Source organism: Vipera ursinii (assembly GCF_947247035.1).
Source record: "Vipera ursinii genome assembly, chromosome: 11".
Classification (NCBI taxonomy): domain Eukaryota; kingdom Metazoa; phylum Chordata; class Lepidosauria; order Squamata; family Viperidae; genus Vipera; species Vipera ursinii.
The window spans coordinates 10,669,713-10,692,782 of NC_139524.1; the positions used below are offsets into that span (position 1 = coordinate 10,669,713).

At 40.3% G+C, this 23,070-nt stretch overlaps 1 protein-coding gene across 3 annotated transcripts in view; it reads right to left on the reverse strand.

The window, feature by feature from the left end:
• The window catches only part of NTRK3 (neurotrophic receptor tyrosine kinase 3), a gene marked incomplete at both ends in the record, with an annotated part of 356,788 nt that overhangs the window by 120,223 nt on the left and 213,495 nt on the right, over positions 1-23,070 (reverse strand). For all 3 annotated transcript variants that reach the window (XM_083371339.1, XM_083371338.1, XM_083371340.1), the window contains one exon: positions 13,737-13,925. In XM_083371339.1, coding sequence (XP_083227465.1) covers positions 13,737-13,925 — 189 coding nt within the window. The remainder of the gene's footprint in view (positions 1-13,736; positions 13,926-23,070) is intronic.

Sequence of the window (23,070 nt, forward strand, 5' to 3'; positions counted from 1 at the left end):
AATTTGATAAGGCTATATTATTCCTGAACCAATTTATTGTGGTTGTAAGATAGCAAGGAAGTTGTCAGAGTCATCAACAGGCCAATGTGAAAGACTGAGTGGTAGGCCCAAACCATCACCCTACATAAGACCAGACTGAACCTTAAATCACAGATTCCTGGGATCAATTGTATCATTGTTATCACCTCACCACCCATCCATCCCAGACACATGCCAGGGAACACTAGACACAGATTTAAGAGATCTGCTGGATCACGTCAAAGAGCTAGTCCAATTTTCCATTAAAGATCAATGGAAAATCCATGAGAACTCTCTCTCTCACTATTGCTTCAAGGAATTGCAGGCATATAACAATTGAGGTAGCCATACCCTATAATTATTCATAGCATATGATCTTCTTTGAAGGATCGTCCATGTCAGCCTTTAAATTTCAGCCTTCATCTGATCTTTGTGTGTGTGTGTGTGTGTATGTGTGTGTGTGTGTGTGTACATATACATATACATATACATACACATACACATACACATATACATACTGTATACATATACAATAAAATTATATTCTAACCGGCACTGACTAGCACAGAAAATTATGATCAGCTCTGATGATGTTACTTAGTTTGGGTAACGAAACATCTGCAAGAAAACAACCAAGCTCAGAGAGTACCAAGGACCCTTCATTTCAACCCTGAGCTACAAATATTCTCCTTTATTGGTAAAATTATATTTTTCTTGCTTTTCCCTCACTCAGGTAACAGTTCTGCTCTCTGTGGGGATGTTCCATCCAGTTCTTCACAATTTCCCATAAATTACATGGCAGTGATGTAGAATGACTGATACTTTTAATACAAGGAGACTGTCATTTATTTATTAACTGCAATGGGTTCCGGAGGCAAGGGCTGGTACATTATAAATCAACCTCATTCTTGACTATTAAAAATTCATCCAATTCATAATGTAGGATACTAGTAATTTCTTTATTAATCTCGCATATGAAGATTTTTCTCTGTCTCCCCACTCACCTCCGCCTTCATGTTTTCCTTTGCTTATCAAGCAGGTAGACTTTGGATAAAGCTTATCTTCCACAATACTCACTTACCAACAAAACTGAAATAGTTATTACACCCTGACTCTGACAGCTATTAGTGCCTTCTGAAAAACATTTTCACACCAATGTTTCTGTTCTGGGAATCTGGAGCAACTGCCACAGGTAGGAAACTGAGACTTAAGAGAACAGAATCTTCTAGTTAGCGTACATGATCATAATTTTATTTAAAAACGTTATGAGGGAAGCAGCAAATTAAAAAAAGAAATAGCAGAAGAAACAGAGAAAGAGGCAAATGTTCTAAACTTGTATAGCCCAGAAATATACATCGGCTCCTGCCTTTCTTAGAAATGTTTACTAATACTAATCCAGTTTATTTACCATCACTTCCTCCTTCCTTATTCCCCAAACACAGCAGAGGTGCTAAACCGTTGTTCATAAAATTCCCTCTTAGAATTACAGTTTATCTAGGCATATTCACCAATGATTCACCAGTAAACAAAGACAAAATATTGTAAGTGTAATTCAACCAAAGACAGGGGAAAAAAGAGAGGGTGAAATGTATGTGGATTAATTGGTCCCAAGTGATCCAGATCTCTCAATAATCTAAGTAAGACAATCAGAATGCATTTATCTTTTGGATTGTACACATCTGGTATTCCATGGGAGAATGTTTCAAATGGAAGGGAAGGAAAGGGAAGGGAAGAGGGAAGGGAAGGGAGCAGAAGGGAAGGGGAAGGGAACAGAACGGATGGGAGGAGGGAAGGGGAGGAGAGGGGAGGGGAAGGGAGGGGAAGGGAAGGGAGGGGAAGGGAAAGGGAATGGGAAGGAGAAGGAGAAGGAGAAGGAGAAGGAGAAGGAGAAGGAGAAGGAGAAGGAGAAGGGAACAGAACGGAATAGCAGTCATATCAAAATGCATATTTAAAACATGCATTGTAAAACGAAGTATGTTGAAATCAAATCAAACTTTACTGTGATAATAAACCAGCATAACAGGATAGGGAACTGTTACAGCTACTCCTCGACTTACAACAGTTCATTTAGTAAACTGTTCAAAGTTACAACAGCACTGAAGAAAGTGACTTATGACCATTATGCACACTGTTGCAGCATCCACGTGGTCATATGGTCAAAATTCAGATGCTTTGGCAACTGACTCATATTTATGACGGCCACAGAGTCCCGGGGGTCAGGTGATCCTCTTTTGGGACCTTCTGACAAGCAAAGCCAATGGGGAAGCCAAATTCACTTAATGACCATGTGACTAACTTAACAACTGCAGCGATTTACTTAGCAACGTGGCAGGAAAGCTCATAAGATGGGGCAAAACTCACTTAACAAATGTTTCACTTAGCAACATAATTTTGGGCTCAGCTGTGATCGTAAACCGAGGACTACCTTATATTGAAAACAAGCTAGCTGGATACATGCTATACCAGAGGTTCCCAATCTTTTGGGCACCAGGGACCAGTTCCGTGGGAAAAGGTTTTTCCGTGGACCGGAGGGTATGTGGTTTTGTGTGCTGCCTGCGTCCCACGGATGGGGCTTTGTTTGTGCGGCCCAGTTGCTGCCATGGTCCAGGGACCAGGGGTTAGGAACCCCTATGCTACGCTATGCTATTCTATTGCCATTACTACTACTACTACTACTACTACTACTACTACTCACTGGAGAAGAGTATAATGCTGGGAAAGATTGAGGGCAAGGGAAGAAGGGAACAACAGAGAATGAGGTGGCTGGATGGAGTTACTGAAGCAGTAGGCGTGAGCTTAAAGGGACTCCAGAAGATGGTAGAGGACAGGAAGGCCTGGAGGAATGTTGTCCATAGGGTCGCGATGGGTTGGACACGACTTCGCAGCTAACAACAACAATACTACTATTTATTATTATTGCTACACTACACTACATTATACTCACACCTGTATGGATGTCTATATACCTACACCCATATACAAATCCATATAGTCATACATTTAGTATGGATTTACTGTAAATGCTGATGTATATACAAAGAAGGACAAAGGTATAAATCCCTCACCATTACCACAAACACACAGGGTAGGAAACGTACATCATGGTTTTGATATCTTCCTTTTTACTACTTTTCTGATGATGCTACCTCATTTTTCACTGTGCCCACCAGTATTGTGAGTGCAAACATAACATGTATTCAATAATACCTTTGACTGAATTGATGACCGATCCAATACATTCCTGTGCTAGAGCCTGTCCAGAATATAAGTGAGTAAGCAATAATGATGTGAATGGAGACATATTCTCCGTGGCACATCAACTATGATCAGAATGAACCCTACATTGGTGGTTATACTGTCTCCTCCAGGAGAATTTTCCCTTAGTTGCTTTTTTCTTATCACTAATATGCACCCAAGAGCCTCTGTTGGTCCTGTGGGTTAAAAATGCATAAAAACTGCAGGAGAGTTGCTCTTTAATTTCCCCGGAATGCCCTCGAGTGATCCTAGGTGACAATCATAGTGGGAAATAAGATTAAAAGTCATCCATGGGTGTCCAAAGCACCGGTTATGAAGCTTTGGGTTAGCTCTACTGAAACTCCTGCTAACTGCACTACAACATCTGAGGTTGGCCAGCAACACCAGCCTTATCACAGGTGAGCACACCTTGAGCACAGTGGCACAGTTCTTAGAATGCTGCATTGCAGGCTAATTCTGCTGACTGCCAGCAGTTCGAGTCTCACCGGTTCATAGTTGACTCAGCCTTCCATCCTTCCGAGGTCGGTAAAATGAGGACCCAGATTGTTGGGGGCAACATGCTGACTCTCTAAGCCACTTAGAGAGGGGGGTAAAGCACTGTGAAGTGGTATATAAGTCTAAGTGCTATTGTTATTTATAGTGTTTCTTTGATCCTATGGAGAAATCTTTCATCTGCTGAACTTTCTCAAATATTAGTCCATCCATGTTTGGGAGAGAAAGATTGGCTTGTTAATATATCAGAATTAAAGCCTTTTTCATCACATTTGCCAGTCCGCCTGCCCACTGAAAGTGGACAATGCCAGAGAGCAAAAAGTCACCACCCTTATCTTTTACTTTAGCTCCACTGATGAACTAGGTTTTATAAATAGACTTGATTTCAGGAATTAAAAAGAAGACTGAAAATTCTAATACAGCTCAGATACAGAGAAAATTTCATTTGATCTAAGTCAAGAAGTCCAATCCACAAGTCCTGAGAAATATACATATTAAAAAAAATAACCACCCTTTCGATGGCATATTTTGTTAAAGTTGTCATGCAGTCCTCAGCTCAAAAACTGGGTCCCCATCGAATTGTGTGTGTTAACAAAAGTGGCCCACCGAAATGGGTAAAATAGGGGGATTTCAGTACAAAAAGATTAAGGCTTATGTTTTTAAATAGGAAGACCAATGATGAAACTTGATAAAATGGATTTAGGAATATCTTTAAGGAACAAACACAGGAAGGGAATAAATTAATTTGTCCATTCCCGAATCATCCATCAATGCATTTTCCAACAAATTATTTTGTGGAGCTTTTCTTTTCCTCTGAAGTACTTTAAAGGGGGAGTGGATTAGCCTGTATTTACAGTTTTCTGTAATTATATTTAATTACTCAATTAGTGTGAATATGTATAATTACTAATGTGGAATATGCAATTACACCAGGGCAACATGGAATAAATGAGATAATGAAAATGGCTGTTTGGGTGGATGTCTGCTCCACCCATATAGTGAACCTTGCATTGTTGCTAAGGGTTGAATGACAACAAGGAAGGCAGCCACACACTATGCTTTGTGAGTCACTGACACTCAGAAACACATACAAGCTAAGAATCTTAACCTCATTCTTCAATAGGATGCAGTAGCTGATATTCAACAATAGGCTCCCCACTGTAATAAAAAGAGCTATCACTGATTTGTGTGGGTGCAGGTCGCACAGCCATACCTACTCCTAATGTTGCTATACAGGATTGTGGTGAAAATAGCTATCATAAAGACATAGATCAGGGTTGACTAGGTTCTTATTTGTTGAGGTTGCAGATCCTGAAGACCATCATTTGACCCTGAGAAATGGCAAGGCCATAAGGCTTCAATGCATCTGGTAGCTCTAGAAACTAAAAGGTGGAGACTAGGAGGAATTGGGCTTTAAGAAACAAAGTGCTCCCATTTTCACCCTTAATCACCGTTGTCCCCAAAGGTGCTTTTTCAAAAAGCAACTGGACTTTCTTGGTTTTGCTTGAAGACCTATCACTTCTCATCCAAGAAGTTACTTCAGAATTGAATAAGCTTCTTGAGTGAGAAGCGAAACGCCTTCAAGAAAAACCAAGAAAGTCCAGTTGCATTTTGAAAAGGCACCTTTGGGATAACCATGAGGAACTCAACCAGACTGAGAAGTCCATAGACACTTAATCACCATTATTGCAGAGGACACAAAAAGATACTAATGAAATGTAGCCATTTTGCTGTTGAATCTCAACAGTGAGAAAGATGAGACTCAACGAGACCATCGTTCAAAGATAAATCCTTGATCTGATCTAGCAGAACTCTTTTCCACATTCACTTTATTTTGTCCTTGGAGTTTATCGCTGCTTTTGGCAGGGATCATGCAACCCACAAATAGCAGAATTCGTCTCTGTAATGGATTTAACCACACTTGGCCAAATAAAGCTATTCTATTCTATTCTATTCTATTCTATTCTATTCTATTCTATTCTATTCTATTCTATTCTATTCTATTCTATTCTATTCTATTCTATTCTATTCTATTCTATTCTATTCTATTATTCTATTCATTATTTTATACAGATAACATTGGTTAAGCAGATCAACCATCTAAATTCTCTTTAAGAAGTTTACTTTGCTTTTTGGAGATTTTATGAAATTGCATAAAAGAAGGATTCTTGGCTTGGTTTTTAAGTCCGGTGGTACAGTTCCTTGGGTCCCTGATATATCATTTCATTTATTTTTCTTCCATGAATCAAAGCACATGAATAATTCATGTTCCAAAAACTATAATCTTCCTTTTTCTAAGGTGATGGATGTCCCCGTGTTTTGTGAGCAAAGTTCTGTGAAGTTTGGGAGCAATGTTTGTCATTTTGGGCTACTTTAGATGAGGTCCCGCATTCATCCTTCCTTTTGGCCTTGAGAGAAGCTAGCAATGCAAAATTCTATTTGGTATGCAGCACATATTATAAAAATCAGAGGCTCTGAGACAGATTCCTATTAGCCCATTCTGCCCTCCTTAGAGCAGGCTCAATCTCTGTCACCAGAAAATAAATAGGTAAATCAAACACAGAGCCAAACAAACATATTTGCAACTGCCTTGCAGCCTTTCCAGAACAGAGCTGAAAAACCATGAATAGTTGTCTACCATGATGGATAAAGAGGATGGCAAACATTTGGGGCCTAGGAGCTACAATATGTTTTGCTGATTTTTTAAGAGCCAGGTGGGAGTCCCAGTGAGTGGACTGATACCAGCTAAATAGATCCATGTAATCCATACAGAGGGACGCGGTGGCTCAGTGGGTTAGGACGCTGAGCTTGTCGATCAGAAGGTCGGCAGTTTGGTGGGTCGAATCCCGAGTGCCGCGTAGCAGAGCGAGCGCCTGTTACTTGTCCCAGCTTCTGCCAACCTAGCAGTTCAAAAGCACATAAAAATGCAAGTAGAAAAATGGGGACCACTACAGTGGGAAGGTAACAGCGTTCTGTGCACCTTTGGCGTCTAGTCATGCCGGCCACATGACCACGGAGACGTCCTTGGACAAGCGCTGGCTCTTTGGCTTTGAAACGGAGATGAGCACCGGCCCCTAGAGTCGGAAATGACTAGCACGCACGTGCGGGGGAACCTTTACCTTTTACCTTTAATCCATATAGACTGGATTAGAATTTGTGTGCATATCTGACTTCAAAAGTCATAACTGAATCTTTTTGAGCTTTATGATAAGTGGCACCTCCCAGCTGACTTTGTCCAATGAATCCAACCTGCATCTCAAACATCCTTTTGCATCCTTTCTTGATAGCCCCCCAAAACATAACTCAGAACCCTCCTGCAGTAATTAAATTCAACATTTTTTTGGGGGGGGGAGTCAGAATCAGGTGTCATGGTTCTGACAAATGCAGTACTTCAAAGAACTTCAAGGCATTGTTTACCTTAAAGAATCTTTTATTATACTTGCACAGCTTTGGCAGTGCATATTAGAAGCCAAGATCTGAATTCTCTCTCCCCTGAACACATGTATCAAACACAATTCCCTCCCTTAATTTAAATGTCATAATCACATTCTCCAATTAGTTTAAAATGCAAACTTTCCCTATTTAACAACCCGGCCAAATTCTTATCTTCTTTTATTACAAACAGTCTTTAGATACATTCTCCCTACTCCCCCCAGCATCCATTAATTCTAGCTCTAAAAGTAATATACGAGTTAAAGGAAGGCTACATCTCCCGGTGTTGTCAAGCAAGAACATCCGATGTTAGCAGCATTGACATCAGGTAACCAACCCAAACCAAAAATTGGCCCTGCCTTGAAGAAGGAGTCAGATTCTCAGTTTGGGAAATAGGTCCCTTGTCAATCAACAGGAGTGCTGGTTTACCAACAGTTTATGAGGTACTTTAGGAGCTGAGGACTTGGCAGCACAAGGAAACAACAGCCAACAACTTAATAGCCAGCCATCAATATCCCAACCAAACAAATAAAAAAGGCACACACGACCAGCATCACATAAATACTATGCATAGAAGAGCCCAAAGCACACATTCTGGGAGAGAGAAGTTCTCCAGCACGAGTCCAAAACCTCGGAAGACTAAACCTCTTGTCACGGCGAACAACCTAGAATAGAACTCAGATTATTGCTTGCAAGGAAAAAAAAGGCACGTTCATTAGTGTATAAGATGGCTGACCCATGGGAGGCAGCCAAGTTATTTTCTGCATTCTGTCAGCCATTGTACTCAACTGAAGCAAGCAATTCCAAATAAAGATCTATCATATCCCCCTCCTCTTTCTCCCGCAAAATGATAAGTGATGTTTGTTAGTATTGAAAGTGGCAAAAATCTATATCACGCCAGTGTGCTATTAATAGTGCATTAAGGTTATAAAGTTCTCACTACTCCTCTTTTTAGCGTGTACTGGCATGTCCTTCACCCAATGAAAGGTTGTCTGTTAACTAGTTAACTAAATTTATTTGTTTGAGAATGTATGTCCCTGCCTGCTAGCACCTGTGCAACCTATATGTACGGGTGCAGCAATTCCAAACTGCAATATTGCTTGGCAATACACACCAAGAAAGAACAAAAGGAGAAACTAAAAAAAAAATAGCATTTATCTTCCTAGTTAACCTTGACTTCAAAAAGCAGAGCTGAACTAGGTTCATCCTCGGATGGAAGGCTACCAAGAAATGTGAAGGTGAGAATGGAAGGTTGACAGTAAAAAAGTCCCAGAAGGAAGCAGCGGAAAACTACTCTACGGTTGCCAAGAAAATATAATAAAGTAGACAGATGTATGAAGTCTCCAGAAGTTGAACTCAACTTGGAGTAGGGCTTCCCTTTCTCTCCTTAGCTTATATTAGCCTAAAAAGAGAGAGAGAAAGATAGCTTTGCCCTTCACTATTATCTGATATCTATTTTGAATTGCTGCCAACAAAACAAAATCTGGGTAGTTGAATCTTGATCAATAAAATGATTAAGTTAAATACGGATAAATATAACATATTCATGGCACAATACAGATGAAATGGTAGATATCCGCTGTGAATGAACAGATAAATAACCAAGCTTGCATTTGCTATTAATTTTTACAACTTATCCCTGAAATATTTTGTAGATCTTTTAATAACAATGCTCTTGATCTGCAGTCTGAAATACAGTACATGCAGGCACACAGATAATTAAATATCTATGAATGAAGTATCTATATATAAAAAGAAATCTGGGCAGCCAATTCAATAAATAATAGATATATAAATTGATCTAAATGGTTAATAATTAAATTGTAATTCTTGGGTGGGGTGATAAATCTCTTTGAAGATAGTTGAATGTATATTTGAGTAGACATGCAAAGATTTACTCTCTAAATACTATAGCTGTCATTGTGACATGCTAGAGTAAAAGGACCTGTCATTGGAATATCTTATAGAACTGAGCTTCTTTGGGGGTTGATATACAGATTTCCACTACCTCTCCTGGGGGAGAGAATATTTAATTTAGAAACTAAGGCTAGCACCTAGATTTGTTCCTTACATCTTCTCCCTAATATGCAATATGAAGTAGAAAGTCTGGAAGGATTACCATCAAAACATGGTGGGCAGCTATTAGCCGTGGAGATATAGCTAGGTAAGTTTGGGATGTGGTGGACTTCATATATATTTGTTAAAATCCTATTCATACTATGTGCTACACTCTATACACCTGATCCAGGTGTGCAAGCAAAACTCACCCAACTAAGTTAAGCATCTTGGAAATTACATTCCTAGAGTCGGAGAGCAAAAATCCCCATCTTTCTCTTCTAGATATTTTGCTTGAATAACAAGCATAGTTAGCTAACCGGGAAACACAGCAAGCTAGCCTGCAAGGCTGCCTAAGCAGCAATCAGTCACCCAGCTTGACAGCAATCTGAAGTGTATGTAACTCAGTGCTAAGTGTCCTTGAACTCAATGAGATTCCTTTCCAAGTCATCGTAGTTAATTCTGGTTAGCGCTGAGTTGTGTAGCCAAAGCCTCTCATTTTTGTCACGTAAAAGACACTGTTACAGCTCTACTACATTTTTTTTAAAAAGGTGAATTTATTTCAGGTTAGTGACCTTGGTAATAAAGCTGTTTGTCAATCACAACATCAGATCAAATGTATGCATGTACATTTTCCAATTCCATCATTTTTTCCCCAGATGTCTCCTTGGAAGGAGTCCAAGGCTTCAAGAGCCAACCTGTATTATGAGGCAGTTGCCCGTTTCATTTGCTATGCATTAATGCATCCTTTATGATGATTCTCAATGTAATCAAGGACTGTCCTTGATCATTTAGCTTGTCATAGGAAGCCGAGGAGGTGGGGAAGCAGCAGGAACAGGTATTTTTTCTCACCCAGAAGCAATTGATGGAAGGGGAACAATTGCCCTGAACAGGACATACAGTACAGGACATAATTAAAATATGGTTCACAGTTTGAAATTAACAAATGAATCAATACTTCCTAATCAAGGGAATACAACTAATTAGTTAAAATATATATCCAAATGCTACTTAAGTAGCTGAGGTTTCCCCTTACAAGCATCTTATTGAACTATTGATTTCAATAGACAAAAAAAAAACTCAGTAGGAAAAAAATCCTGCTCATTAGAGATATACCATGCTCTTGATCCGTTTTGGAGGGGGCATGTTCTGCACATGTTTGTGGCCTTGGTAAAAGAAATGGATGTTTTCCTTAGCTCTTACAGTTGCCACGCAATGCCTTGGAAAATGCCCATTTGAAGTAAGGTGTTGGCAAGCATGAAACTGTATCCATTTTTGCATTCAGTTAGGGCTTCCCTTAAACACATATTCACCTGGGACTGCATATTGATACAATTCCTTCAAGAGAGCCCTACTCTACACTACTCTAGAGCAGTGGTTCTCAACCTTTCCTTCACCACAGACCCCCTTTAAACACCTTTTGTGGCCACAGACCAAGACTTAAGAAATCATAACATTTCTTCATGCCTTCGTGGACCCCCCCCATGATGACATTGCGCGCCCCCCCAGAGTCCGTGGACCACAGGTTGAGAACCACTGCTCTAAGTATCCTGCTACATTTCCAAAGCGCTGCACAGCCATAAGATGCAATGAAAAAAGACTCATTGAAAGAAACTCTTAAGTTTCCCAATCATAAAATGGCCTTGTTAAGAATTCAAGAGGAAAGCTGCCATTGTGTTTTCCAACTTAGGTGTATACAGCTACCTGATCAGCTGAAAACAAGACAACAGAAAAAGTTGTCGAAGACCAGGTCTGCTAGCCTTTCATATGCTTCTGGCAGAATTATTTACTATTATTTACATGCAAATTTTAATGTATATCATGGACCTCAAGCTGGTATAAGCAGTATCCCTTCTGATTCAGAAGCCTGCAGTTAAACTGTTGGGTGGTTGAAGAAATTCACAATTCTAATTGTTGATTTCCCTTTGACTTCAGAGTTAACCTGATGAAATAGTTTAGTTAAACACACCTGCCAGAATTTACTGGATTGCTAATAATCTAATCTAATCATAGTTATAAGGATTCTTTTAGCTGGGTGTATAGAGTGGTTTATACTATGACAGTAATCCACTAGATCAGGGGTGTCAAACTGCCGGCCCGTGGGCTGGATGCGTCATCCGGAAGCTGTACCCACCCCATTGATGGCAATGGGGAAAAAAAGTTATGATACGTCGTGACACATCATGTGATGTTGCGAGTTTGACACCCCTGCACTAGATCAACCAATATCACTGCTCGAAACAAAAGGACCTGTATGTTCTTTACAAATGCCATAGATTGTAACTTGCCAAAATGCCATGGTGGTGCATTAAAACCCTCCAATAAAGAACATTCTCAAAATATAAAAAATAAAAAGGAGGGAAAGTCCCAATTCCCCCCAAAAGGAGAGGAAAGCTATAGTTTCTCCCCAGGTTTGATCAATGTCCAATTAAAACCTTCCTTCCCCCACCCCCCACCCCATCTTCATGGTGTGCAGATACACGGAACACAAATATACCATAACAGAAGTTAAAGATAGCTAGAATTAAGTGCCTAAAACCCATTGTTACCCCACTTTGATGCATTTACTGCAGATTAACCTTTTACATTCTTCTTCTCTCTCTTCTGTTCTCAACTCCAAGTAACCTCTGAACTTAAATCCACAAACTGACCCCTCTTTTATAACTAGAACTGCAACTGAACAACAGTTTATTATTTGTAATGGTTTAAACAGTGCCAACTTCAAGTCTTTGTTCAAAACTTTTCAACATCTTTTCATTCAAAACTTTCTCTCTTGTTTAAATTTCTCACACTGGTTTCCAGGGACGTCACCATACAGCCACATTTCCTTAGCCACATAAACTTTGTGAAATCTTTCCCTTCACAACGAGATTGTCAATTGGTGGAAGATTCAAGAGGTCAATTCAGAAAAAAAAGGGGGATTCAAAACATCATCATCTTAGGGAAAAGGAGGAAAATTGAACACATGGACATCTAAGGCAATGGATCCCCCATTTGCTAATTTACATTTGAAAGGTCTAATGGATCACAGTGCTGATTATAATTTTTCTTACCAATTAAATCAACCCAATATGAAATCCTCCATGAACTTACCTGGCAGCAAATCCCATTACATTTCATTTGATTTAATTCTGAACAGAGGTGCACAATGTCCAGTCTTACTTAAGAAACTCTGGCAGAGGCCAGAAGAATTTCTAAAAATAAAAATGGCTTTCCAAGACATAGTCTGCCACATCTCATGGAGAGGCAAGCGCAGAACTCTGAATTCAGCAATCGTGGAGACTCCCATACAAATTTCCCATATCTATCAGAAAGGCCCCATTACAATTACTGTAGCCACAGTCATGATTAATAACAGGAAACACAGACAAAGCACATGGATATGAAGCACATGAGGTGGTTGGGGAAGAGGTGATGGACATTTTCATGTGGTTTGATTCACCATGGTTTGGCTTTGAGTCCCTTTGGGAAACCTGCAAGGTGATTACATGGGCTGTGATGTTTTAAATCGTTGTGGGAATGAGGAGTCCTGATTAACTTGTAAGGATGAGTTAACACTCATGATGTTCTTTAGTTTAAATAAAAAAGAGATTCACTGTCGATACAAGCAGTTTACTCTATGAGAATCAAGGCAGGAGCAAGAAATGAACCGCTGGAGCTAAACTGGCCTCAAAAGAAATGGCTTTATAAGCCAGATCATGCCATTTAGTTCCATTGAAAGAGAAATAAAATGCAGCAGAATCAAATATGGTACCTCAGGATAGAAGAAGCCTTTTTTTTTAGAAATATGGACACTGAATCCTTGCTCATTCAGGTCTCTTTAAAAAAAAGAGCAGAATCTTTGCCTACTGCAGACTATATTTCAAAATCCAAATTTCCCCAAAGGATTTCAAATTATATATTGGTAGCCAAATGATCAGCTCTGATTTCAGTAGGCCTAGTGGTTCATTTTCTCATATTTTGTCAAGATATCACAGAGGAAACTGATTTGTCATGACAACTGGATGGTTTATTGTGTTTAATAGGACATATCTGGTACTATAAACATGGGGATGTTGAAGACAGAACAATTTCTTGCTTCCTAGCATGATGTATTTATTTCATTCAGTAAACCTGGAGGTCTCTCACTGCTTCACGTACTAAATGTGCCTCGCATTCTCCTTGTATTACCTACACTCAGGATTGTATCAAAGGTTATCACGGAAGCCTTCCTTGTAATGTTCTTTTTTTTTTTTTTGATGAGCTTCTACAAGGATTATGATGCATCTGCAAGAATTGATTATTGGATGGTGAATCAGTCATGTCACCTTGTATAACACATCTATGAATGTTATAATTCTAGGACAAAAAAAAAGATTCTTCTGGTTTCTGGACCATACAAAGGCTATTATCTTTTCTCTCCAGTAAGATCTCTTTTTCCCTTTTGGTTTGCTTTATTTTCCTACCTCCATCTTGTCATATAAAAAGAAAGTAAAATTACTTACATGTGTCTGGTTTATGGCAGTTGTGGCCTTGTCGGAAATATTGTGGGTTTTCGATGACAGGAATCCGGGTCATACCGATCACCACTGTGTCTGGTCCAGTGTCCAATGATGAAGGTGTGGTGATGCCATGGTTGATGTGATGAAGAGGGCTGGCAGAATCCTCTTCTCCACTGATTACAGCCACAGGACCTAAAAAATAAAGAGATACCTCGTCGTCATCATCATCATCATCATCATAGCATAGATCAACAACCACCTTCTTGTGGGATCAAATGCAGCATCTGGGGCTAACTGAGCATTTCTCATACAGTATTACAAAAGAATTGAAATAGAAAGGAGCTTAGAAGTCCTAACTAGTCCAGATCCTGTTCAAGCAGGATACCCTATGCCCTACTGGATAAATGGCTGTCCAGTCTCTTCTTGAAAACCTCCAGTGATGAAGCACCCACAGCTTCTGAAGGCGAGCCGTTCCACTGGTTAATTGTTCTCCCTGTCAGAAAATTCTCCTTTAATTCCAGGTTGCTTCTCTCCCTGATCAGTTTCCATCCGTTGTTTTTTTTTGTCTTGCCTTCTGATGCTTTGGAAAAATAAGTTCCAGTTCCACATGTGGGTACCATATCCACACAGGCAATGCAGTAAAAAATAAAAAAATGGGGCTGCTATTTCTGAAATGAAATGTGGCCTTTGGGCTCTTTCCGCTGAATTATGGGCTGAATTATCCTGGAGGAGGGAAGTAAGAGTGAAAGGAGAAATTCTCAGCAGGCACCTATTGTGTAGTGGGTTCTGGAACGCGGGAAAGACGCCAGGCCGATGAGTACAGCATAGGGGTTCTGGGAAAATAGAGGTTACCTGTACCTTTATATCCCTGGCCAGGTACGCCCTCAGCCAATCAGTTTAAACCTTCGTTTCCCGCCGAAAACTAACCAGCCACAGTAGTTTCGGTACAGCGCCACCTGGTGGTATCGGCTATGCTGTGGCTTACTGCATCTCTTAAACCCCCATACATAACAGCACCCTTTTCCTTGCATAACCCCCTGTGCCAAAATCCCGTCTCTCCCCCACAAAAAATAAAAAATAAAAATGTCTATTCCAGTGATGTCCCAGACTTGAGTAACATCCCCTGTAGTTCTTAGGCAGGACAGAAAGGCTGTTGCAAGACACACACACGCAAAAACACAGACACGAAAAAAAATCCATGTCTACTCCTGTCCTCGTGATAGTTAGGATTTAATTGGCACTTGGAAATCAAGACATATGCTTATATCCCTCAGCTCCAAGATTTCACAGAGACCTACAAGGCCCTCCACTGTCTGTTTGCAAGAAGCCAAATGTGCAAGAAAGCCCCAGATTCCCAGTAGGAGGAGGAGGAGAAGAAAAAGGACAGAGATCAACACTCTCCTTGGCTTTTTAATCAAAGAACTGCAATTTGTTAAGCCAGAAGAGAGAGAGAGGGGGGGGGAAATGATGCTTAGAGTAATTTTTCTTCTACTGTCTTGAGGCTCTCTTTGAAATGAGGAAGACTCAATACATTTCATTTTCTGAGCCTTTTATCTGAGTCTACGGGCAGCAGACAGGTCTTTCTGATGTCACCTGATCTATTCAAAATTGCACCGTTTCTTCTTTTTTTTTTTATGGAACAGGAGTCAGCATCAAGAGAGACCTCCAACATCTGTTGTTGAAAAAGGGTTTTTTTAAAAAAAAAACACAAACAAACTTGGAGATGGGATATGGGGGGAGGGGGGTAACCCCGCCATTGCTGGTCCCAAGTCTGGATGAGAGAGGATGGAAGGTGTCAAACCATGCACAACAGGTCAGCTGAGTTTTCAACGTCACATCATTGTGCACAAAACTCGAAACAACACTCAAGAGGCGCTGTAGATCGGACCAAGTGGCAGGTAATATGCCAAAAATAACGCAAAGAACAAGAGAGGGAGGGATGGGGATGCAATAGTGAAGGGAAGACTTGTCCATGCCGTGTGTGTGTGTGTGTGTGTGTGAGTGTGTGTGTGTGTGTGTGTGTGTTAGGACTTTTAAAATACTGTTGATTCCTCCTGAATGGAACCTAAAAAAGCTGCTTAATCAGTCCGAATATCTGGCAGCCATGATAGAAATTGTATTCAGAAGAAAGTCATTAGTCTTTCTTTATTGTAAACTGAATTTAACAAGCTTGCATTTCTCTTCTTTTTTTTTTTGTCCTTTTGACTACAGTTGCTGTTGTCAATGTAAGCGATAGACGATACCGCACAGGAAGTGGCTACCCATGGTACAGGTGCTGAGCCAATAACCTTTATGAGACTTACAAGATTTCTGTTTTCTCAGCAAGCAAAAGGGAGGCATGTTGTTTGAAAACTAAACAAGATTTCATTAAACACTAGAAGGGTGATGGCCATTCTGAGTGAGGGTGCTACAAGTAAATAGCAGCATTACTGACCTTCTTAGAGATTAGATAGGGTCCTATGTGTTTTATAATATTTGTATCAACATACAATGGTACTCTCCCAATTTTCCACTACTCAAATTTCCATTAGAGGTAGAAACAATGTTCTATAGCTTCCTACTTTCTTTCTGAGGATTAGAGGGCTGGAGGATAGCTGAATATTGGTACGTGCTAATTTGTAGGCATTGACATAAATCCAAAAACAATTAGGTTTTTTTTCCTACAACACACTAGAGTAGGCTAAGATAGGTTTCGATAGTTCTGTGTTTTAATACATTGTAGAGAGCTTGAATATCCATGTGTTTTGCAGGAAAGACCACATAGTAAAAGAGAGAGGAAGACACTCACACTTATACACAGACACACATGCATGTGCACACACACACACACACACACACACCCCAAAACCAAGTTAATTTTAGGATTCCAAAACCATTTTTTTTCTTTTAAATATATTTTCTTGTATGAAGTATAAATATCTTTTCTTGTATGAACTGCAATATACCCAGTTCAGAGATAGTATATCTCTGAGAGCTAGATGCTGGAAATGAAAAAGTACAGAGATCTGTTCTCTTGGTGTCTTGCTTGAAAACTTCCCAGGGACACTAGGCAAGCAAATTGTCCCAAGTAGACCCCAAAGCATGTGAGCTGCAGATGCATCTGGATGCCCAAAGAACTGGTGGAAAACAGAGAGAAGATTCTAGTGAGTGCTATATGGCAAGCTGACAAGCTAGTTTACAAGGAAAACCACAGCTAGATGCTGGATCCAGACCATTAAAATATCTCTAGAGGAAAAAAGAGATTGTTGAGATAACCCAAGTGACTCTGGACAGTTCATATTGGATTTATAAAAGAGGTCTAGTGAAAGTTTCGAAAGATTCTTGGGTCAAAAAAGAGATGAATAGAAAACAAGCTATAAGATTTTTTACAGTTCAGGGATGGAATACAGGGTTGGCTTATTTGATGAAGGTTAAAGATAATAATAAAAAAACCAATTATAACTGGTTTCTCTTACTGGACTTTTGCTGATAAAGAACAAATGATGAGACTTTGGGATTTGGTTTTTTAGTTAAGAGATGGGTTATGAGGTGAAGAGAGTATACATTATATGATGAGATGGTTATAAAATGTTAAAAATGCTTTTACTTGCTGGGATGATGTGGAACTTTTTTTCCTTTTCTTTTTTTTCTTACATTGTCCCCCTTTTTTGCATTCTTATATTTTTGTAGTTTTTGTTTAGATTTTTATTTCTTCTATTCTTCTATTCTTAATAAAAAATACTTGAAAAAAGTCGGTGGAAAATGAACAGAGATCAACAGCAGTTTTTTTGGCTTATTTTTTTATTGCTTCAGAGTCTACAGCCAGTAAAGCTGATTTCTTCCTAAATGAGAAATATCAGCATCAGTTTTTGACAGCTTCCAACTATGAATCCAGGTGATTCATACCACTGGAAACCTCTAGGGAACAGATGTCTCTGAAAGCCTCAGTTTTACTCCTTTCACATATATAAAAATATTTCAAAAATATAAAATATTTTTATACAAAAAGTAAAATGCACACGCATACCCACCCCTCAGCATTCTGACATTCTCCTTGCCTCAGTCTCTATTATGTATCACTCCTTAACTGGATCATGGCTTGCAAGCCACTAAATGTCCATAATTTGATTTTTTTAAGAAAAAAACTCTATATGCAGCCCCCAAAAGTGCTATCACCAACATTTGGCAGCAGATCACTGAACAGAGTTGTAATTTAACTGTTGGATCGGAGCCACAAACAGGACTGAAGTCTGTGTAAGCTATCAAGCCAGTTTAACAAATCTACAAAATGTTTTAATTCTTTCTACACTTTCTATAAAACATTAAAATGCAAAATACTGGCTCTGTCCCCCCCCACCCCCGCCTGCATGATATCATTGCATTACCATATTGCAAAAGTACAGTTCTTGGCTATTGGAAAATAAGGTAAAGGTAAAGTTTCCCCCGCACATGCGTGCTAATCGTTTCCGACTCTAGGGGCCGGTGCTCATCTCCGTTTCAAAACCGAAGAGCCAGCGCTTGTCTGAGGACGTCTCCGTGGTCATGTGGCCGGCATGACTAGATGCCAAAGGCGCACAGAACGCTGTTACCTTCCCACCGGAGTGGTCCCTATCTTTCTACTTGCATTTTTACGTGCTTTCGAACTGATAGGTTGGCAGAAGCTGGGACGAGTAACAGGCGCTCACTCTGTTAGGTGGCACTCGGGATTTGACCCGAAAACTGCCGACCTTCTGATCGACAAGCTCAGTGTCCTAACCCACTGAGCCACCGCATCCCTATTGGAAAATAAGAGAAGGCAAATATGGCTTCCCAATTGCCAAAAGATTGCTTGCAAACTTCTGGGTTGAGCTGCAAGGTTGGAATCTGTGGAATTAAGGTTGAACTTCCACCTTGAATATTTGGTTGCCTGGGACAATGAAAGGGCAGACAGCATCTCGTGGTTCAACCTATGTCTCGGGGTGTGTGTGTGTGGCTTTTTGTGAGACCACATCTGCATTGTCTTGACTTCCCAGTGAAAACATTTGACTTAAATACAAAAATAAGACATAAATCTTCAGTGTAATCCCACAGTACTCATAGTGGGAACTCTGCATAGCTCACTTTTTTTTAAAAGGAAGTTTCTTAATTCATCTTCATGCAATTAACTAGCTTGTGTATTAGCTGGTTTCAAAGCAAATGTTATCAATTAAATAACAACCACCACCTTGGCTCCATCAACTGCTCTTGTTTAAAATCCCTAACCTTTTACAGAATCCAGCATCCAGCACTCATTCTTTCCTTCAGGGTAAAGCTTTCTGAGCCAGGAAGAATGCAAACTGCAACTCATAAAACAGAGTAAGTGAAAGCACAACAAATACAATTAAAAATCTGGCTGCGCTCAGAGATGGATTGCATTTACTGTCTCATAAAAAGAGCCTTCATCCTGTTGGGCAAACAAAAGAAAATCAATTTCTTAATTTTTATTGGCAGATTTGGGCCGCCAGCCAAACTTGCACTTGCTGATCTGAAAGAGGGTGACTAGAGTAGGAAATATTCATCCAGTGGCTTTTGTATTCTTCTGTCTCAACACAAAAGGACACTAACTGAATTCCACACTCTGCCAAAAGAGGCTGCTTTTGCACATTTGTCTGGTCTGTCTTCCTGGGAAAGCCTCTTCAGCATTTGCTTTCTTAGGATTTTTTTTTTGGTTGTGTTCTTAATCTGTCCTCGCCACATTCTCACCATGTTCATACGAAGGAGTTCACACGTGCAGCATAGAACATGGAATAACAGTGTGGGAAGGGAACATGTAGGTCTTTTAGTCCACCCCCTCTGCCCAAAGAAGGAAACCCAATACAATTCCACAAAAATGTCCCTATAATCTCTTAAAAATTAAAAAAAAAACATATAGGGAACGGTTGCTGGAATTGGGTATGTCTAGTTTAATGAAGAGAAGGAGGAGGGTGACATGATAGCAGTCTTCCAATATCTCAGGGGCTGCCCCAAAGAAGAGGGAGTCAAGCTATTCTCCAAAGCACCTGAAAGCAGGACAAGAAGCAACGGATGGAAACTAGTCAAGGAGAGAAGCAACCTAGAATTAAGGAGAAACTTCCTGACAGTTAGAACAATTAACCAGTGGAACAACCTGCCTCTAGAAACTGTGAATGCTCCAACACTGGAAGTTTTTAAGAAGAGACTGGACAGCCATTTGTCTGAAATGGTATAGGGTTTCCTGCCTGAGCAGGAGGTTGGACTAGATGACCTCCAAGCTCCCTTCCAACTTCTTCTTCTTCTTCTTCTTCTTCTTCTTCTTCTTCTTCTTCTTCTTCTTCTTCTTCTTATTATTATTATTATTATTATTATTATTATTATTATTATTATTATTATTATTATTATTATTATTATTCACAACTTCTAGTGCTCTGTTGATTAATTGTTGTCATGAAAATTCTCCTTACTTCTAAGTTGGATCTCCCTTTTATAAGCTTCCATCCGTTACTTCAATTAAAGGAGAATATTTGTAGCTTAGGGTTGAAATGAGGGGTCCTATGAGCTTGGCTGTTTTTTGTTTTTGTTTTTGTTTTTTTGCAGACATTTCATTATCCAAACTAGGTAACATTGTCATTGCTAGTAAAGAATGTTTATATTCTAGTGGCTTGCCCTGTCACTGTTGGTCTTCAGGAGTTTTTTGGTTGGGCTGCTTATCGTTGGCTTGTTTGGCAATTCCTTGATTGGAGCATTGTTTACTTGCTTGTTGATCTGATGTTAATTTTGGAGTTAACCTATGCTCATCTAGGTGTTGATTGCTGGTGGAGAGGTGTTTTGGTCATTTTGTTCCCTTTTTGGCTTGTTGTCTATTTCGCATAGTGTATAGACACTGTTTATGTCTATGTGCCTATTGATGGCTAATTTGTCAGAATGCCAGGCTTCTAGAAATTCTCTACCATTTTTGGACTTGGCTTGGTCTAGGACGGTCACAGGTTCCCAATTGAAATGATGGTTAAGTCCGTCCATGCTGTGTGGAATTAAAGAGTTTTTATCATGTCTTCTGACTGCTACTTGGTGTTCATGGATGTGTTCTGACAGCCTTTTGTCTACTTGTCCTATGTAGGGGCTGTTGGAGTCATTACAGTGTATGTTGTAGATGAATCCTATTTTTCTTCTGCTGGGGCTGCTGGGTATTTTGGTTTACTTAGGATGTTTTAGTTGACATGTGTAGCAATCAGTGTAGCATAAACTTTGCATTATTCTGGCATGTCAAAAATTGGAAGTAGCTCCAAACTTCATTGCAGCACAAAGATATTAACAATCAATTGACTATTTTTTTCTCTGTTTTTCAGTTTTGATATGGGACTTTAAACAGATTTGCTCTAAGAATGGAATAGAATAGAATAGAATAGAATAGAATAGAATAGAATAGAATAGAATAGAATAGAATAGAATAGAATAGAATAGAATAGAATAGAATAGAATAGAATAGAATAGAATAGAATAGAATCTGGAAGGGACCTTGGAGGTCTTCTGGAAGTTCAAGTTCTATAATCCAAGCTCAAGAAGAAGGAGTGTAGTATAATGATTTAAAGCATTGGACTGGTACTGATGAAATTCAAGCTCAAGTCTCTAATCACTCATGTAGCTTCCTGGATGCACTAGAACCAGTCACCATCTCTCAGCAACCTAGCTTGCATGGGTTTTATTGTCATGAAAACATGAGGAGCAACCCCAAGCGTGTTACTTTGTGTTCCTGGAAGACATGTAAGATATGATTTCAATGGTACCACTTCTCACTTTGCCCTGTTAGACTGTTTGAAATCGGAAGTTGCACCACTGAACACCCACACTTCTTGGCCCCCATTTTCTTTTCTCTCCCAAGAGGTTGAAGTCCTCAAGAACCCATCTCTTGGCTTGCTTCCCATCTTTTTTTTTCCTGCCATCATGAATTTTAGCTCTTATTTTGCTTGCAGCCAAGTTTCCCTAGAGGGCACCTTGAACTGCAGAACCGCAAGCTTTATGATGGCAGAGCCAGGAGGTTGCTGTGTAAAGGTCTTGGCGGTGGCCATTAATCTCCTGGATCACTCATCTCTATCAGAGACATGCCATAAAAATGATATAAGTGTTTCATTCAAATGGTACTATGGAGGGAGTGAAGATACAGCACAGAGCCCGATTGATTTCCAGTGTGTCTGCTCTTTACTTTCAAGTATAAATACACAGCAAAATCAATTGGAATAACACCATATCAGCTTTCTAATCTCTCCTGGTCATAAGGTGTGTTTTATATACTGCAGCATTCATTCCTTTTTGTACATCAGGCTTATGCCTGTTTGGCTCATGCAGCCTCAAGCTGGTGTGGCAGGACATTGGCTTCTTCGCCCCTATCCTGATTGCATGCATACAACAGACTTTACTGAATTAACCCATTGTCTAGTTTACATAAGGCACTGAACTGTAGCTAAGCAAACAGACTGATTTTGCATAGCATTCTAAGCCATGCGACCATTGAAAACATTTAAAACAACCAGTGGCGTAGCGTGGGGGGTGCAGGGGGTCCGGCCGCACCGGGCGCAACATTTGGGGGGGGCACGCTTGCACTGAGCTGCTCAGGGAGCCCCAAGGGCTGCACAGAGTTGGCTTGGCTCCGCTCTCGAGCTGCTCTTTCTTGCAAAGCGAAATGAGTCCGGCAGGTGAGATGGGCGGCCACATAAACTGAATAAAATAAATAGAAGCGGCCAACTCTCCGCCCAGGCTCAGGCCAACCACAAGCGCCCCGCAGGCGCCCTGGCAGGTTTGGCCGAGCGAAGACGGACCCGCTGGCTGGCCGGCCTAGCTTCGTGCACATGCGTGGCTTTATTTAGCGGGGCTCATGTGCGAGCTTGAATGCAGCGGCTCTTGCAGGTCGGAGCCCCGCCCAGCCACCCTCGAGAGGGACCCGGAAGCATCCCGCATGCGCGCGACTCTTCTTGGAAAGTATACGCTGCTGCGGGGCACGTCTTTTCAGCAGTGCCGTGACGTCACCGCCCGCCCGCCCCTCTATTTCCGCTTCCGGTTGCCTTGCCCCGGGTGCTGACAACCCACGCTACGCCACTGAAAACAACCAGGGTTAACTCTGACCAAGCTTAACATTTTACGCAGGTACAGCTGCTAAGTCTTTAACTGACCGGAGTAAGCCTTTTCAAAGAAGCTATTATTGTTAAATGCCTTCTTTCCCCTCCTCTTTTCATCTGGCAAAGAATATCACAGAACTGAAGCAGAAGGTTGGCTAATAGCTGAGCAAATCCATAGCAATAAAATAAGATTCTCTGGCTTGTTAATCCTACTAAGCTGATTCAGGTTTTGTTGCATCATGACACAAAAGCAATTCTTAGCAGTGCCCATATTT